Source organism: Hemiscyllium ocellatum, chromosome 6 (assembly GCF_020745735.1).
Source record: "Hemiscyllium ocellatum isolate sHemOce1 chromosome 6, sHemOce1.pat.X.cur, whole genome shotgun sequence".
Lineage (NCBI taxonomy): Eukaryota > Metazoa > Chordata > Chondrichthyes > Orectolobiformes > Hemiscylliidae > Hemiscyllium > Hemiscyllium ocellatum.
The window spans coordinates 55,132,566-55,149,103 of record NC_083406.1 but is presented as its reverse complement, the minus strand read 5'-3'; the positions used below and the strand labels follow the sequence as shown (position 1 = coordinate 55,149,103).

Here is a 16,538-nt window from a genome sequence, read left to right as displayed (position 1 = left end):
AAAAAAAACTGCGTATAGTCAAAAGACCACGAGAAAAAAAGTTAGTGTGTGCTGGGCTAAGCCATTGTTTTTATTAGTCAATACAAGATGGCACGGTGGCTCAGTGGTTAGCACTGCTGCCTCACAGCACCAGGGACCTGGATTCGATTCCCACCTCAGGTGACTGTCCGTGTGGAGTCTGTACATTGTCTCCATGTCCGCATGGGTTTCCTCCGGGTGCTCTGGTTTCCTCCCACAATCCAAAGATGTGCAAGTGAGGTGAATTGGCCATGATAAAAATTGCTCAGTGTTAGCTGCATTAGTTCGGGGCGAATATAGGATAGGGGAATGGGTCTGGATGGGTTACTGTTTAGAGGGTCAGTGTGGACTTGTTGGGCCAAAGAGACTGTTTCTATACTGTAGGGAATCTACTCTAATTCAAAGCATCAGGTGTGCTGCTCCTACTCAAATTTTACAGAAAGGATTTGGTATCAATGAAGCATTCTCAGATGGTATTTAATTGTTCAATACCAATGTACCATATCTAAACTGGCATCTTTCAATAAACTCAAATTGCTATAAATCCATACAATATAACTGATTACAGACCCCAAAAATAACAAACACGGATAATACAAGTATTTCCGACATTGACCAATAAAAACAATGGCTTAGCCCAGCACAAAATAACATCTGTAGGTATAGACAAAAATATTCAGAAGGGAAAAGCTTGGTAATGTCCGACTACCTGGGCATAAAAGTGCAAAAGAGAGACAGACAAAGTTAAAAAATTATGAATTTTACAAAAGGAAGACTTGTTAAGTACAAATCCAATCAGGTTGATCAAAGTATTGCATCAAGAAAATAATGCAAAAGGGAAAGACAGAAAAGGATTCATTGCATCCAAAGTCACATCTTAGAATCCTCTGCTTATTGGCAAGCTGTTTAACTTTTAAAAAGTGAGCTTTGTACGTTTAGCTGCAGAGTCTAAACTGACCATCCAAATAATCATTTATAAACTTGAAAATAGGACCATGTTGTTATACCAATTGTAAAGATCATAGGAGCAAATTTACAATGTGTAGAGGTGCACAAGTTTGCCCAATGGTTTCATAACGGGTTCAAATAGGAATAAATAAGATTTTAGATTTGAACACAATAGACAAAAAATAAAACTAGTACCTTCTTCATATCGTTCCTCTAAAATATAAGCTTCTGCTCGGTCTTTCAATGCATTTATATTGCTGGCATCCTGCTGCAATACTTCTGTGCAAGTTTTGATGGCTTCTTTTCCTTGTTGGTTCTAAACAAAAGGTAATGATGATAATAAAAAAACAACTTAATGGATACTAATCCTCATGAATTACCCCCTAATTTATCCCTGAATAAAAACAAATAACTTGGGCATAATTGCACCCAGATACACATTTCCCACATTTGCAGATACTGAAGTGAATAATAAATTTACATTGTTTGAATATGCGAAGAAAAGGGAATTGTAATCCACCACAGTAGGACGTCATTACATTCAAAACCAAAACGTCAGATAACGGAAATTCTTACCTTTGATAAACAATGACAAATTCTTTCCTTTGCATGCAAGGTATACTGCAGAACTTTTGGCTCGGTTTTCATAGCAGTTTCATATTTATTGACAGCATCAGAGTATCTATAGCAGGAAATAAAGAATGTACACAGAATTAGAAGCAATACTTTCTGTATTCCTTGTGATAAGCAGAGGAACTTACTCACTGTGATTGATATATTGTCACCAGAAACTGCTAGATAATGTCCCTAAAACTTTAGTATGCAAATAACCCCTTTCAAGTGGAAGGATCAAAGAAGGTGCAAGAGGATGATGTAGATTCCAGAGACATTTGAGCAGTTTGCCCAGGAGGCAAGACCTGCACAGGTTGGATGGTTACATCTGAAGGAGAGGGGGACCATCTTGTTCATTGGAAGGTTTTCTATGTTATCGGGATGAATGCATCCTTTTTTTGTTTGGGGGGGGGGGGGGGGGGGGGGAAGAAATGGGGGAGTTTCTGACAAGTACTTCAGAGGGAGACAACCCGAAAATGGTATTCGAGTACAAATATGTCTGGAAGGCAGAGGAAATACTGGCCAGATAAGAAAAGTGCTCGGTCTAGCAAATCTAAATTGAAGACATCTTCATGCAATAAGCTCAAGGGTATGGGAATATCATCATCTGTGGGAGCCATTTCCTTGGCCATGTCTGCCCTCCCGGATAAGGAACCATTTTGAAGAGAAATAGTATTGGGCAGGGGCCTCCCACACATAGCTTAGTTTATTCTCTCACCATGGCATAATACTGAAGTGTAGCTGATCGGTTAAAAAAAGTCTCAGCCTACCTGCTCACGGTTTTCCCATTGTGATGTATTGTTAGATGTAGGTCGCTTAACTGCTCACATGGTGCCTAGCTTGTCAATTAGCTTCTTCTCTCTACAATATCCTGCCAATATTTGTTGTTCATTTAATTGGGGAGATCTGTTCTTAATTTGGTGTGGATCACTATAAATAGCATGTGAAGGTGATAACAGTTAATCATGTCCACTTGTGGAACACGTAGCATTACTTAGTTCTGACCCAGAAGGCGGACCTCCGATTCAGTATCATCTCGTAATCATCCTGAAGCTTTTGAATTAACGATCAGTGTCTGTCTTTTTGCTATATAATCCTGTAACTTTTGCTGCATATCGGAGATTTACCGAGCCACTATGTGAATGGAGAGTCTCCCCCGATGCATTGTGTAATAAACTGGTTAATGCTCAAGGTTTGCCTCAGATTTTCTTCAAAATCATCACATAGCTACGTCTGAGACTTAGTGTTACAAAGCGGAGGTTGTCACCCCTCTGATAATTAAAACCAAAACACCCGAAGAGATCGCCTCGCCATCTGATAGTGAAACTCTTACCACCAAATTTGTTATAAAAGTGGTTAAATGAAATGGAATCCTTTCACCCACTCTACAATTAACAAGTAACAATGTATTTATCTAACTCCACAGAGAACAATTAACAAAATTACTAACATACAGAATAAATCTCTAACTGCTACCTATTCCCTTAGGAAACTAAATTCTAGTAGGTATATTGTTTCAATAATAGGTCCTACTTACATAAATCCAATTAATAAGAATATATATTAAAACTTAGTCACTCAAATTTCTCACACAATATATCCTCCTGAACTTTCTGTATCTTCTTCCTTCGCTTTTTTCCAAAATGCCTTCTCAGGCAGTTCCTGATATCAACAATATTTGCTAAAGATGCCATTATAGGTAGGTAAAACTTTTCACAGCACATAGATTTCTTGACAGCACCATATATTTAGTTCTCAGATGGTAGGTTTGCTCTGTTCAGATAGCAGCAGGCTCTCATTTTCAAGTGTCTGCATCTTTTATACCTGTGATTACATTTTAATTTCTTTACAACTGGGTTGGTTCGAGTTTGTCAACATTATCAGATTTGAATTTAATTGATCCTTAGTATCCAAGTGCTTTTCTAAATTAATTGGCTGGATTTAAACGGTCATCTGGATAAAAATGCTGCTTCGGTCTGGTAACAACTTTTTCATATAACGTTTCTATTAGTGCACCTGCAGTAACCGCTGTTCAGACATCTGTGTTAACTCTAAGCATAAAAAGCACTTTCCCTTAAGAGACAACATGATGCTTCTGCTGCCCACCCCCCCCACCCCAAACACGTGCAGTTTAGATGGACTAGCCACGTTAAGTTGCCCTGCAGTATATAAAGGACCTCCAGGATTGATGGCTTAGGCAAGGTAAATATGTGAGGTTAGAGGGCAAAGGTGGGTGGGATACTCTTTGGAGAGTTGATTGAACAGCCTCTTTCTGCACTATAGGGATTATGATTACATCCAAGAGAGCATTTGTTTTGTCAGTATGTGAAAAGCCCAAGGAGGCAGTTCTGGAGTTAATATTTAGAAAGAAAGACCGAACAGGAGAAAGATGCAGGAGCATTTTGGAGACAATGAATGTAAATGGAGTTAGATTCAAGATAGCAATAGAAAAAAGATCAGGATATACTGAGAATAAAAAAAAGTTTAAAGTGGCAGAGAAGCTAATTTTACAAAAGGTAAATTTGGCCCACGTGGACCAGGAACATCTATTTGCTGACAAAACTTTGTTTTCGGGCAGTGGGGGGTATTTGAGGAATGAATGTGTACAGGGCAAGTATGATCCTGTTAAGGAAACTAGTGGAACCAAGATTTCAGAATTGTCAGTGTCAAAGAACATGGCCTTAGGCTTCTACTTCTCGTGTAATATTTATGACATATACCAAAGGCTCAATAGAGTAGAATGCCCAGTGCAGTGTAAAAGGTGCAAGAAAGGTGGATATAAAAAACTTAAATGAATTAGATATCATTGGCAATAACAAAGACAGGAAGTTGTTTTTTGAATTTCAAGAAACTGTCAAGCACCGAAGCAGACTCGACAAAAATGTTGGCAAGTGAACAAGATGGTGTGCTGAAGTGACAAGTAATTGGAATTTTGGGGTCAGAATGGTGACCACTTTTTGGAACACTAATAGTCTGCATTTTCTCTCCCAGTGTAGAGGAGACCACATGGTCAGTAGCACAACCCCACCATTTAATAACCAAGAGTAATTTAAACATTTCTTACTTTTCTTGTTTTATCAGTTCTTCTGCAGCTGCCAACTGCTTGTTGAGTTTTTTCACTTGCTTATAATGGGCAAAACAGAGCTTGTGATCTGGGTCCAATTTCAGACACTCCCGAATTTCACTACACACAAAACAAAAATGTTACCGCAAAACTGGCAAAAGGTTTCAGTGAATCAAATATTAGTTCCAGAAGGGAACAGGAAAAGAAACAAAGAATTGTGACCAGTGGGAGTAGTTGGGCTCAGATACAAACAAATATGGCACCTACTTTTATGTTAACCTCTTGCACTCTAAACTGAAAGTCAACAAATATTGGAATGGCTTAAATCAAACCAAACTAATATTCATGAACAGCACATATTCCTCATAATTGCTTTGTATTTACTATAAATATTATTGCAGAATCATTATTTTGTTCAAAATGGCTAAGGTCCTGCAGACAGAACATAGGCAGGATTATAATAACTGTCTAGAAATATTATACTCCATAATATTTTTTCCACTCAGAGGCTTCATGACAGTTTATTTTAAAAAAACATTTGTCAATAACCTGGAGAGATTTTACTTTGTTTTGTTTCTAGAAACCTGTGACCCTACAGCAGATCCAATCAGCACAATTTTCTGCTGATGCTACTCCCTGACCCTTTTAGGAAATGGATTGCAGATCACAACTTGCTAAACACAAACATGGCTCATCATTCATCATCTCGCCCAACCCCACACGGGGGAACAAAAAAAAAAGGCTCATAAGAATAGCAATCCTCTTCTTTCAAGAGCCAATGAGGAAATTGGCTCCATATTTTGTGGAAAGAAGAAGGAGGATCTCAGACATTCAAGTTCATGAAAGAGGCTAAACATTGAAAACAAAAAAGATATACTTACCCTGGCTAGGGAATCTAGAACAAGGAAAAATAGCATCTCAGAACAAGGTCCATTACTTAGGACTGAGGTGGACTCATGAACACTTAGAACTTTTTATCCCAGAAGGCAGTTGGTGTACAGTCACTGAATACGTTAGAGGGCAAGACAGATTTTTATTCTCTCAAGGAGCAGGCAAAGGCTTCATCTGCAGGAAGAGCACCTAACTCCAGCTCCTTGGAAACTGCGTTGTGAAACTGGAGCTGGAATAACCTTGGATCATTTGGGAGGGGGAGGGCATTACTGAGAGGAGTTACAGGGAGGTAGTCACACCTCACATACAACAAGAAAAAGGCAGATGGGTTACAGTCAGGGGACGGAAAGAGAGCTGGCAGAGAGTGCAGGGATGTTAGCGTGTTTTGAGAAGATTTATAGCTCAGGTTGAGGTTTGGGATGTCGGTTTGCCCGCTGAGCTGGAAAGTTCATTTTCAGACATGTTGTCACGATACTAGGTAACATCCAGTGAGCCTCCAGGACAAAGCACTGCTGATGTTTCCTGCTTTCTATTTATCTGTTTGCATTTCTTTGGGTTGATTAGGTCATTTATTGTGGTGATGTCATTTCCTATGGTGATGTCATTTCCTGTTCTTTTTCTCAGGGGGTGGTAAGTGGGGTCCACATCAATGTGTTTGTTGATAGAGTTCCAGCTGGAATGCCTTGCTTCTAGGAATTCTCGTGCGCGACCTCTGTCAACAAATGCATTGACTTGCAGACCCCATTTACCACAACCCTCTCCCACCCCCTCACCCCCCAGAAAAAGAACAGGGGGCCTTTAACTTCCTAAATATTGACTGAAAATACTATAGTTTTGAGTACTTCAGATGGGTCTGTTTTTGTCCAATGTGTGCAGGAGGGTTTCCTGACACAATATGCAGTAAACAGGCCAACAAGGGGTGAGGCCACACTGGATTTACTACTGGGTAATGAACCTGGCCAGGTATTAGCTTTGGAGGTAGGAAAGCACTTTGGTGATAGTGACCACAACTGATGTAAAAGGAATATACCACAGAGCAAGAATTATAACTGGGAGAAAGGCAATTATGATGTGCTTAAGATTTAGGATGCATAGGATGGGGAAGGAAACTGCAGAGAATGTGCACAATTGAAATGCGGCGCTTATTCAAGGAACAGCTACTGTGTGTCCTTGATAAGTATGTACCTGTCAGGCAGAAAAAGGAAGCTGTCGAGGGAGGGAGCACTAAAATGTGGAAAAGTGTGACGTGATTCACTTTGGAAGGAGTAACAGGAATAAAAAGAGTAATGGGCTAATGGTAAGATTTGTGGCAGTGTGGATGAACAGAGAGATCTAGGTGTCCATGTACGTAGATGCCTGAAAGTTGCCACCCAGGGTGATACGGTTGTTAAGAAGGCATATGGTGTGTTAGCTTTTATTGGTAGAGGGACTGAATTTCACAGCCAAAATGGCATGTTGCAGCTATACAAAACTCTGGTGTGGCCACACTTGGCAGTATTGCATACAGTTCTGGTCACTGCAACTATGGAAAGGATGTGGAAACTTTGGAAAGGGTGCAGAGGCGATTTATTAGGATCCGGTCTGGTATGGAGGGAAGGTCTTATGGAAAGGCTGATTTTGTTAAAGAGAAGAAGGTTGACAGGCAACTTAGTTGAGACATACAAGATGATCAGAGAGTTAGATAGAGTGGACTGCGAGAGCCTTTTTCCTCGGATGGTGATGACTAGCACAAGAGGACATAGCTTTAAATCGAGGTGTGATAGATGTAGGTCAAAATGTCATAGGTAATTTCTTAACTCTGTAGCAGGGGCAAGAAACACCCCTAAAGTAGACTTGCCAACTTTAAGGGCATTATTATGGTCAATACATAAACATATGGATGAAAATGAGATAGTATAGGTTAGATGGGTTTCAGATTGGTTCCACAGGTCAGTACAACGTTAAGCGCCAAAAGGGCCTTTACTGCGCTGTAATGTTCTATGTTCTAAAATCCGGTTAAAGCCCAAGATCAGCCATGATCATAAAAGGTAGAGTTGATGGATTGATCAGTCTATTCCTACTTCTCATGTTCCTTCCAGGAATGAATACAAGAATGCTTATCTACTAAATTGCAACAATTTCCTGTTTGATACTTCAAAAAGGCAACAACGAAATTTTAGAGATTTCTCCTGGATAGTAATTAATCCACAAGTTATTTTACATTAAACTCCTTCAAAAAAAAATTTACAAATAGCTCACAAGCTAGGTGAACAAAAACGCGAAGTGAATAATCCTCAAAAAAATTACGATTTGTAGTTCAAAAATCATAGATTAAAGTTTTAAAGAAGTGATAGGATACTTGCCTAAGAGACATTTCATGATCTCCAAGCTGGTAATAGATTATACTGACTTTGTAGAATGCTTCAGTGTTGTCGTGTTTAAGTTTTGATGCTGCTTTCAAGTCACTTATTGCTTTTCCACTTTCATCAATTTGTATATAACATTCTGCCCGAAGTTCTCGCAACTCAGAATCCCAAATACACGTCTGTTGCAGAAGATAGACACACAAACCTTTAGTGCTAAATTGTTTAACATGCTTTGCAAAACTTAGGAGAACAACTTGCATTTACTGTAGAGATCATTGTAGAAATTGCTCTTTGACACCTCAAATCATCCAAAAAACAACTGTGCGCGCAGCAGTGTTGGGAGTGGACAGGTCAACTTGAACATCAAACTGCAATAAAAATTGGTGTATGGGATCTGCTCAGCTTTGGCATGTTTTAAACTCCTGCATATCTCCACAACATAGAACTATTAGCTTTTGATCCCTTGCACCAATTGATGTCCAAGTTAGCAAAACAATTTTTGACCCCCACAAATAAGTTGCTCGACTGATGCAAATGTAGCATGTTGTGACTGAAAACAGCAGTCAATTTAATACATGATTCTGGAGGTAAAAAGATCTTTTATACTGAGCCGATCTGTATGCTGTGATCTATGGTATACAGTATCTTGAAAAATAGAAACAATTTAAAATGAGAAACATTTATGTAATGAACACTGGGCCACATGAGACATTATTGGATATTTCTAAATGGTGACAAGTAAGAAGGGATAAAAGGTGATGCAAGAATTATATGAATTCAGAGGAAAGACAAGGACAGAAGATCTGGAAGCAATCATGCAAACAGGACACAGTGTAGGCCACGAAGAAATGTACACTTTAAAATTTGGGCTAGTCTGGAAACCATCACCAAAGGAGTGTACACAGCGAGAGTAAGAGCAAACAGGCCCAAAAAGAATGACAGCAATATGGAGAAGAAGAAGTTGCAAGAAAAACCGCAAACACCGTAAGACCAAAGGAAAATAACTCAGTTGATCTTGTCCACACTTGGTCTGAGGCACATATTCAACTTCTTCTTCAGTGCCTTCACACGCCAAAAACCTTCATCCCATAAATTTTGAGCACCTCCAAAATGATGGAGCTGATATCCTAATTTGTATCTATTCACAGTACCCCACCCCAAAACGACATTGCAGTGTGGTCAAGTCAAGAGCCAATTTTAAATACTAATCTTGGTTTCATTTATTTCATTGCCTTACCCATAATTAGTTTTATAAATCTCTCTCGCCTTACAACTATTCAAAAACCACTTAGCTCCTCCAATCCTAGCCTAGCCTCTTGCACAACCTAGATTTTAACTGTTCCACTGATAGCAGCCAGATTTTCAATCCCCTCCATCTTAGCTTTACAGTTTCCTCCTAGATCTCTCCACTTTTGTCTTCAGCTGGAAAACTTGCCACAATATTTGTCCTAAGGTAGCCCCATGTCAAAAGTTGTTTCATAACATTCAAGATACTTGGGGAAATTTCATCTATTAAAAAGGCATTACATAAATACCAGTTAGCGCTGACTTTGAGCATAAAGCTGACGGACCGAAGCACAACATGTATGTGATGCATCCTATGAGAGGCTTTCAAGATTATACAGTCATAGATACATACAGCATAGAAAAATACCCTTCAGTCCAACATGTCCATGCAGACCAGATATCCCAACCTTATCCAGTCCCATTTGCCGGCACTTGGCCCATATCCCTCCAAACCCTTCCTATTCATATATCCATCCAAATGTTGCAATTGTATTACCCTCCACTACTTCCTCTAGCAGCTCATTCCATACACATACCACCCTGTGAGTGAAAAGGTTGCCCCATAGGTCTTTTATATCTTTCCCCTCCCTCCCTAAACTTATGCCCTCTAGTTCTGGACTCCCCCACCCCAGGGGCCAGACGTTGTCTGTTTATCCTATCCATGATTTTACAAACCGCTATAAGGTCACCCTTCAGCCTTCGACACTCCAGGGAAATCCCAATAATGGTGATCATCCCCTTCTTATTTCTCAGTTCCACACAAAATACTTCCCTGGAAGTATTTCCAGGAATATCCTCCCTAAGCACAGCTGTAATGCTTTCCCTTATCAAAAAAACCACTCCCCCTCCCTTTCTATCCTTCCTGTATCATTTGTATCCTGCAACATTAAGCTGTCAGCCCTGTCCATCGCTGAGCCATGTTTCTGAAATTGCTATGATATCCCAGTCCCATGTTGCTCACCATGCACTGAGTTCATCTGCCTTCCCTGTTAGGCTTCTTGGATTGAAACAAATGCAGTTTAATTTATCAGTCTACCTTGTTCTCTGCTTTGTTCCTGCCTGCCCTGACTGTTTGACTCACTTCTTTTTTTCAACTGTACCAGTCTTGGGATTGGCTTCTTTCTCAGTATCTCCCTGGGTCCCACCCCCACCCTCCCAACTTCTTACTAGCTTAAATCCTTTCGCATAACTCAAAGTCTCCCTACCAGTACATTAGTTCCATTCCAATTCAGGTGCAATTCATCCTTCTCAAAACAGGTCACTTCTACCCCAAAGGAGATTCCAATGATCCAAAACGGCATTTATTAAGATATAATCCTCATTAACCCTTAAAAACTCTCCTGAAATTCCCACATCCCACAGCATATCGCTCTGCTCAAGGCAGCTTTTCTCCTTTCAATCTACAGACCCAGAAAATTGCACCGTCTTATTGCTCTACAAAACACTGTTCCAGGCTAACTTAATAGCTATGGCTAATATTTTTGTGAGGATGATAGATAGGAGGTACATCAACAGCAGGGACACATACACATTTCCTTGCTCTTGGGTTATCGCCTATCTTTGTCCTAACCTGTGAAGTCTAACTAGTTGGTCCAAAATTATTTTTGTGGTTTGCAGGAGATGGTGTTAATTTAAGCCATTTGGATCTTTCTTCTCTATCATGCAAAATTGCAGAGTGTCAAACCAAACATAGCAACTGGCTTCCTGGTGATCCTTATGCAAATTGAAGTGGATCTACAATACATGGCAGGAAAGCAATTTAAACACACCCAGGTGCAGATTCCCTACAATGTGACTTGGGCTGTATCAGGATAAACAAGAGAATAGGCATTTGATAAGGTTCTAGGAGAAAGTGAGGACTGCAGATGCTGGAGATCAGAGCTGAAAATGTGTTGCTGAAAAGCGCAGCAGGTCAGGCAGCATCCAAGGAGCAGGAGATTCGACGTTTCGGGCATGAGCCCTTCTTCAGGAATGAAGAAAGTGTGTCCAGCAGGCTAAGATAAAAGGTAGGGAGGAGGGACTTGGGAGAGGGGCGTTGGAAATGCGATAGGTGGAAGGAGGTTAAGGTGAGGGTGATAGGCCGGAGTGGGGGTGGGGGCGGAGAGGTCAGGAAGAAGATTGCAGGTGAGGAAGGTGGTGCTAAGTTCGAGGGATTTGAATGAGACGAGTGGGGGGGGGGGGGGGGGGGGGGGGGGGTTGTGGTTGGAATGAGGAAACTGGAGAAATTTAGGTTCATCCCTTGTGGTTAGAGGGTTCCTAGGCGGAAGATGAGGCGCTCTTCCTCCAACCGTCGTGTTGCTATGGCCTGGCGATGGAGGAGTCCAAGGACCTGCATGTCCTTGTTGGAGTGGGAGGGGGAGTTGAAGTGTTGAGCCACGGGGCGGTTGGATTGATTGGTCCGGGTGTCCCAGAGGTGTTCTCTGAAACGTTCCGCAAGCAGGTGGCCTGCCTCCCCAATATAGAGGAGGCCATATCAGGTGCAGCGGATGCAGTAAATGATGTGTGTGGAGGTGCAGGTGAATTTGTGGCGGATATGGAAGGATCCCTTGGGGCCTTGGAGGGAAGTTAGGGGGAAGGTGTGGGCACAAGTTTTGCATTTCTTGCGGTTGCAGGGTAAGGTGCCTGAAGTGAAGGTTGGGTTGGTGGGGGTGTGGACCTGACGAGGGAGTCACGGAGGGAGTGGTCTTTTCGGAACATTGATAGGGGAGGGGAGATAAATATATCTCTGGTGGTGGGGTCCGTTTAGAGGTGGGGGAAATGATGATGGATGATACGATGTATGTGGAGGTTGGTGGGGTGGTAGGTGAGGACCAGTGGGGTTCTGTCCTGGTGGCAATTGGAGGGGCGGAGCTCAAGGGCGGAGGAGCGGGAAGTGGAGGAGATGCGGTTGAGGGCATCGTCGATCACGTCTGGGGGGGAAATTGCGGTCTTTGAAGAAGGAGGCCATTTAGGTTGTACAGTATTGGAACTGGTCCTCCTAGGAGCAGACGCGGCAGAGACGAAGGAATTGGGATGGCGTTTTTACAGGGGGCAGGGTGGGAGGAGGTGTAGTCTAGGTAGCTGTGGGAGTTGGTCGGTTTGTACTAAATGTCCGTGTTGATTCGGTCACCTGAGATAGAAATGGAAAGGTCTAGGAAGGGGAGGGAGGAGTCTGAGACAGTCCAGGTAAATTTGAGGTTCGGGATGGAAGGTGTTGGTAAAGTGGATGAACTGTTCAACCTCCTCGTGGGAGCATGAGGCAGCACCGATGCAGTCATTGATGTAGCGGAAGAAAAGGTGGAGGGTGGTGCCAGTGTAGCTGCGGAAAATGGACTGTTCCATATATCCTACAAAGAGGCAGGCATAGCTGGCATTTGATAAGGTTCCCCATGGTAGACTCATTCAGAAGATCAGGAGGAATGGGATTCAGGAGAACATAGCTGTCTGGATACAGAATTGGCTGGTCAACAGAAGACAGCGAGTGGTAGTAGAAGGAAAATATTCTGCCTGGAAGTCTGTGGTGAGTGGTGTTCCACAGGGCTCTGTCCTTGGGCCTCTATTGTTTATAATTTTTATTAATGACTTGGATTAAGGGATTGAAGGATGGGTCAGCAAGTTTGCAGATGACACAAAGGTTGGAGGTGTCGTTGACAGTATAGAGGGCTGTTGTAGGCTGCAGCGGGATATTGACAAGATGCAGAGATGGGCTGAGAGGTGGCAGATGGAGTTCAACCTGGATAAATGCGAGGTGATGCATTTTGGAAGGTCGAATTTGAAAGCTGAGTACAGGATTAAGGATAGGAATCTTGGCAGTGTGGAGGAACAGAGGGATCTTGGTGTGTAGGTACACAGATCCCTTAAGATGGCTACCCAAGTGGACAGGGTTGTTAAGAATGCATATGGTGTTTTGGCTTTCATTAACAGGGGGATTGAGTTTAAGAGTCGTGAGATCTTGCTGCAGCTCTATAAAACTTTGGTTAGACCGCACTTGGAATACTGGGTCCAGTTCTGGTCGCCCTATTATAAGAAAGATGTGGATGCTTTGGAGAGGGTTCAGAGGAGGTTTACCAGGATGCTGCCTGGAGTGGAGGGCTGATCTTCTGAGGAGAGGTTGACTAAGCTCGGACTTTTTTCATTGGAGAAAAGGAGGAGAAGAGGGGACCTAATTGAGATACACAAGATAATGAGAGGCATAGATAGATAGCCAGAGACTATTTCCCAGGGCAGAAATGACTAACATGAGGGGTCATAGTTTTAAGCTGGTTGGAGGAAAGTATAGAGGAGATGTCAGAGGCGGTTCTTTACACAGAGAGTTGAGAGAGCATGGAATGCGTTGCCAGCGGCAGTTGTGGAGGCAGGGTCATTGGGGACATTTAAGAGACTCCTGGACATGCATATGGTCATAGAAATTTGAGGGTACATATATAAGGATCAGTGGTCGGCACAACATCGTGGGCTGAAGGGCCTGTTATGTGCTGTACTGTTCTATGTTCTAAGTTAAGAGGACTAGTGACCCCATTTTGAAGTAGTTACAGCAGCTATAAATGGCTTCACAGAATAGATAGAACATTTAAATTGCTCCTGACCATACCAAGTCAGAGCTACAGCTATCTTACACGCCAATAAAACTTCAGGATTAGAAATGCAACAGCTTAAGCTGTAAAGTGAAAAAGATGGCTGGATAAATGCCTTGGTAGATAATGTCAGATGTTAAAATTGAGCTGGTAAATTCCAGATATCAGGCAGTAAATTAAAAAAAAAAGAACAGATATATTGATGTAATATTAGTACGCAACATCAGCAGGATGTACTTATACAACAGTTAAAAAGGGGGATTTTTATAAGGTTAAGGCTATAAAAATGAAAAATATTTAAAATAGACTTTTAAGTGTGGACACATTAAACAAATTTACAACATTATCACCAGGAAAGCAAGCAATGCAATATGATTTAAAAAGAATGGAGATGTTGAGAAAGGAAAAAAGTTCCACATAATTAGATAGACTACACTGATCCTAAGCTACACAAAGTCACAAGGGCCAAAACGAGAAAACATACACTAAGTCTGAAATTCAGAGTATCCTTAATGAATAAGCAGGTAATGAAAATCAGAAATGCACAGTTCTGTAATTGCAAATCTGCATTCTGCACTGTACTCCTTCAAAATAAGGTGGAAACAGCAGAATAAATTGTATCCCCTTCAAATATACAACTTTGAATTGTAAAGAAATATAGCTAAAGCTTACCTCAATAAGTATGTCAAGGAATTCAATTGCTTTTGTGTAATCCTGGTTTTGAAATGCAGTTTGAGACTGCGTAATAATCCGTTGTAATTCATCTGCTTTCGTTAATTGGGCATTTGCTTCATTTTCTTCTTTCTCACTGGGGTTAGATTTTAGCTGACAAACAGAAGGAGGACAGATTCAGGAGTTTAATCCAAAAACAAAAACACCAAGATAATCTGCAAAAATCAGAAGGTGATGGCCTAGTGAATTTCCCAGAGACCCAGATAATGTCTGGGGACCCTGGTTCAAATCCCTTCACAGCTGATGATGAAATTTGAATTCAATAATAATATCTGGAATTAGGTGTCTTATGATGATCATGAATCCATTGTTGAAAAAAAATCCATCCGGATTTCTAGTGTCCTTTAGGGAAGGAAACTCACCTACTTACCTGGTCTAGCCTACTGGTGACCCCAGACCCACAGCAATGTGGTTGACTCTTAACTGCCCTCTGGAATGGGCAATAAATGCTGCCTGGTCAGTGATGTCCTCACCTTGTGAAAGATTAAAGAAAGAAAATTCCACTGACTCCTGTGTCACTACCCAATTTATACCATCATGAAGTCGGTTACCTGCTCGCTGCAATTGTTTCCCATACATTCTAGTTCTTGGGCAGTCAATTTCTATAAATTCTGAAGAAATGTTCTGCTGCAATCTTTGTGATCTACAGCTCTTCAACTTTCAACTTTTCTTAACCCATATTTATCAGGAATCAGTTCTTAAATCCTAATGAAACAGGAAAGCCAGTTCGGCAATATTTAGGAGTAAATGGAGTTTTTTGAAAAAAGTAACAAAGAGCATTGATGAGGGCAGAGCAGTAGACAAAATCTATATGAAGGGATGGCACGGTGGCTCAGTGGTTAGCACTGCTGCTTCATAGCGCCAGGGACCCGGGTTCGATTCCTGTCTCGGGCAACTGACTGCATGGGTTTCTTCGGTTTCCTCCGGTTTCCTCCCACAGTCCAAAGACTTGCAAGCTAGACGATTGGCATGCTAAATTGTCCGTAGTGTTAGGTGCATTAGTCAGGGGTAAATGTAGGGGAATGGGTCTGGGTGGATTGCTCTCCCGAAAGTCGGTGTGGACTTGTTGGGCCAAAGGGCCTGTTTCCACACGATAGGGAATCTAATCAAGGCTTTCAACAAGGTTCCTCATGGGAAACTGGTCCGCAAGGTTAGATCTCATGGGATATACAGAGAGAACCAGCTATTTGGATACAGAACTGGCTTGAAGGTTGAAGATTTTCTGCAATAGAGGTCATAGAATCAGAGATTCTATGTCCAAATCGTCCATGCCGACCAGATATCCCAAACTAATCTAATCCCACTTGCCAACACCCATCCCATATGCCTCCAAACCCTGCCAGATAGCCAAGCTTCTATCAACTAACACCTTAGCTCTAACACCAAAGGCCCTTACCTTACTCAGTAGCCTCCTGGGCAGCACCCTGCCAAAGGCCTCCTTGTAGTCTAGGTGGCTAACATCAATTGCCTCTCCTAGGGCCTAACCTACTTGTTACTACCTCAAAAGAAGAAATCTAGCAGATTTGTCAGATATGACCTCACCTTGATAAAACCATGCTGACTTTGGCCTATTTTACCATACACTTCCAAGTATTCAGAAATCTCATCCTTCCAGGATCTTACCCACAACAGGGGTTAGGCTAAATTGGTTGGTGATTTTCTATCTTTTGCCTTACTCCCTTTTTAAACAGGGTGTCATGTTAGAGATTTTCCCTCCCCGATTCTAGCGATTCCTGAAAGATCACCACTAACTCCCTTAGAACTCTGGGGTGTCGTCCATCTGGTCCAAGTGACTTATCCACTTCAGGCCATACAGCTTTTTCAGCACCTTCTCCATGATGTGAGCCACCAGACTCAGCTGCCTCCTCACTCTTGAATTTTTGGGATATTACTCGTGTCTTCCACCATGAAGACTGACGCAAAGTATTATTTAGTTCCTCAGCCAATTGCTTGTTCCCGCTACTACCTCTCCAGCTTCATTTTCCATTTTTGCCCTTTACATACAGAAATTCTACAGTGATCCCCATTATTACTGCCAAGCTTACCCTTTTATTTAACCTTCTCCCTTCTTGTTTATTGCCCTCTGTT

General features: G+C 41.7%; 1 protein-coding gene across 2 annotated transcripts in view; it reads right to left on the bottom strand.

Moving 5' to 3' along the window:
* Nucleotides 1-16,538, bottom strand: part of dnajc3a (DnaJ (Hsp40) homolog, subfamily C, member 3a) — a 71,700-nt gene that overhangs the window by 11,500 nt on the left and 43,662 nt on the right. For both annotated transcript variants that reach the window (XM_060826585.1, XM_060826586.1), the window contains exons 5-9: nucleotides 14,391-14,543; nucleotides 7,876-8,057; nucleotides 4,643-4,762; nucleotides 1,543-1,648; nucleotides 1,162-1,282 (exon numbers count right to left, since the gene is read on the bottom strand). In XM_060826585.1, coding sequence (XP_060682568.1) covers nucleotides 1,162-1,282; nucleotides 1,543-1,648; nucleotides 4,643-4,762; nucleotides 7,876-8,057; nucleotides 14,391-14,543 — 682 coding nt within the window. The remainder of the gene's footprint in view (nucleotides 1-1,161; nucleotides 1,283-1,542; nucleotides 1,649-4,642; nucleotides 4,763-7,875; nucleotides 8,058-14,390; nucleotides 14,544-16,538) is intronic.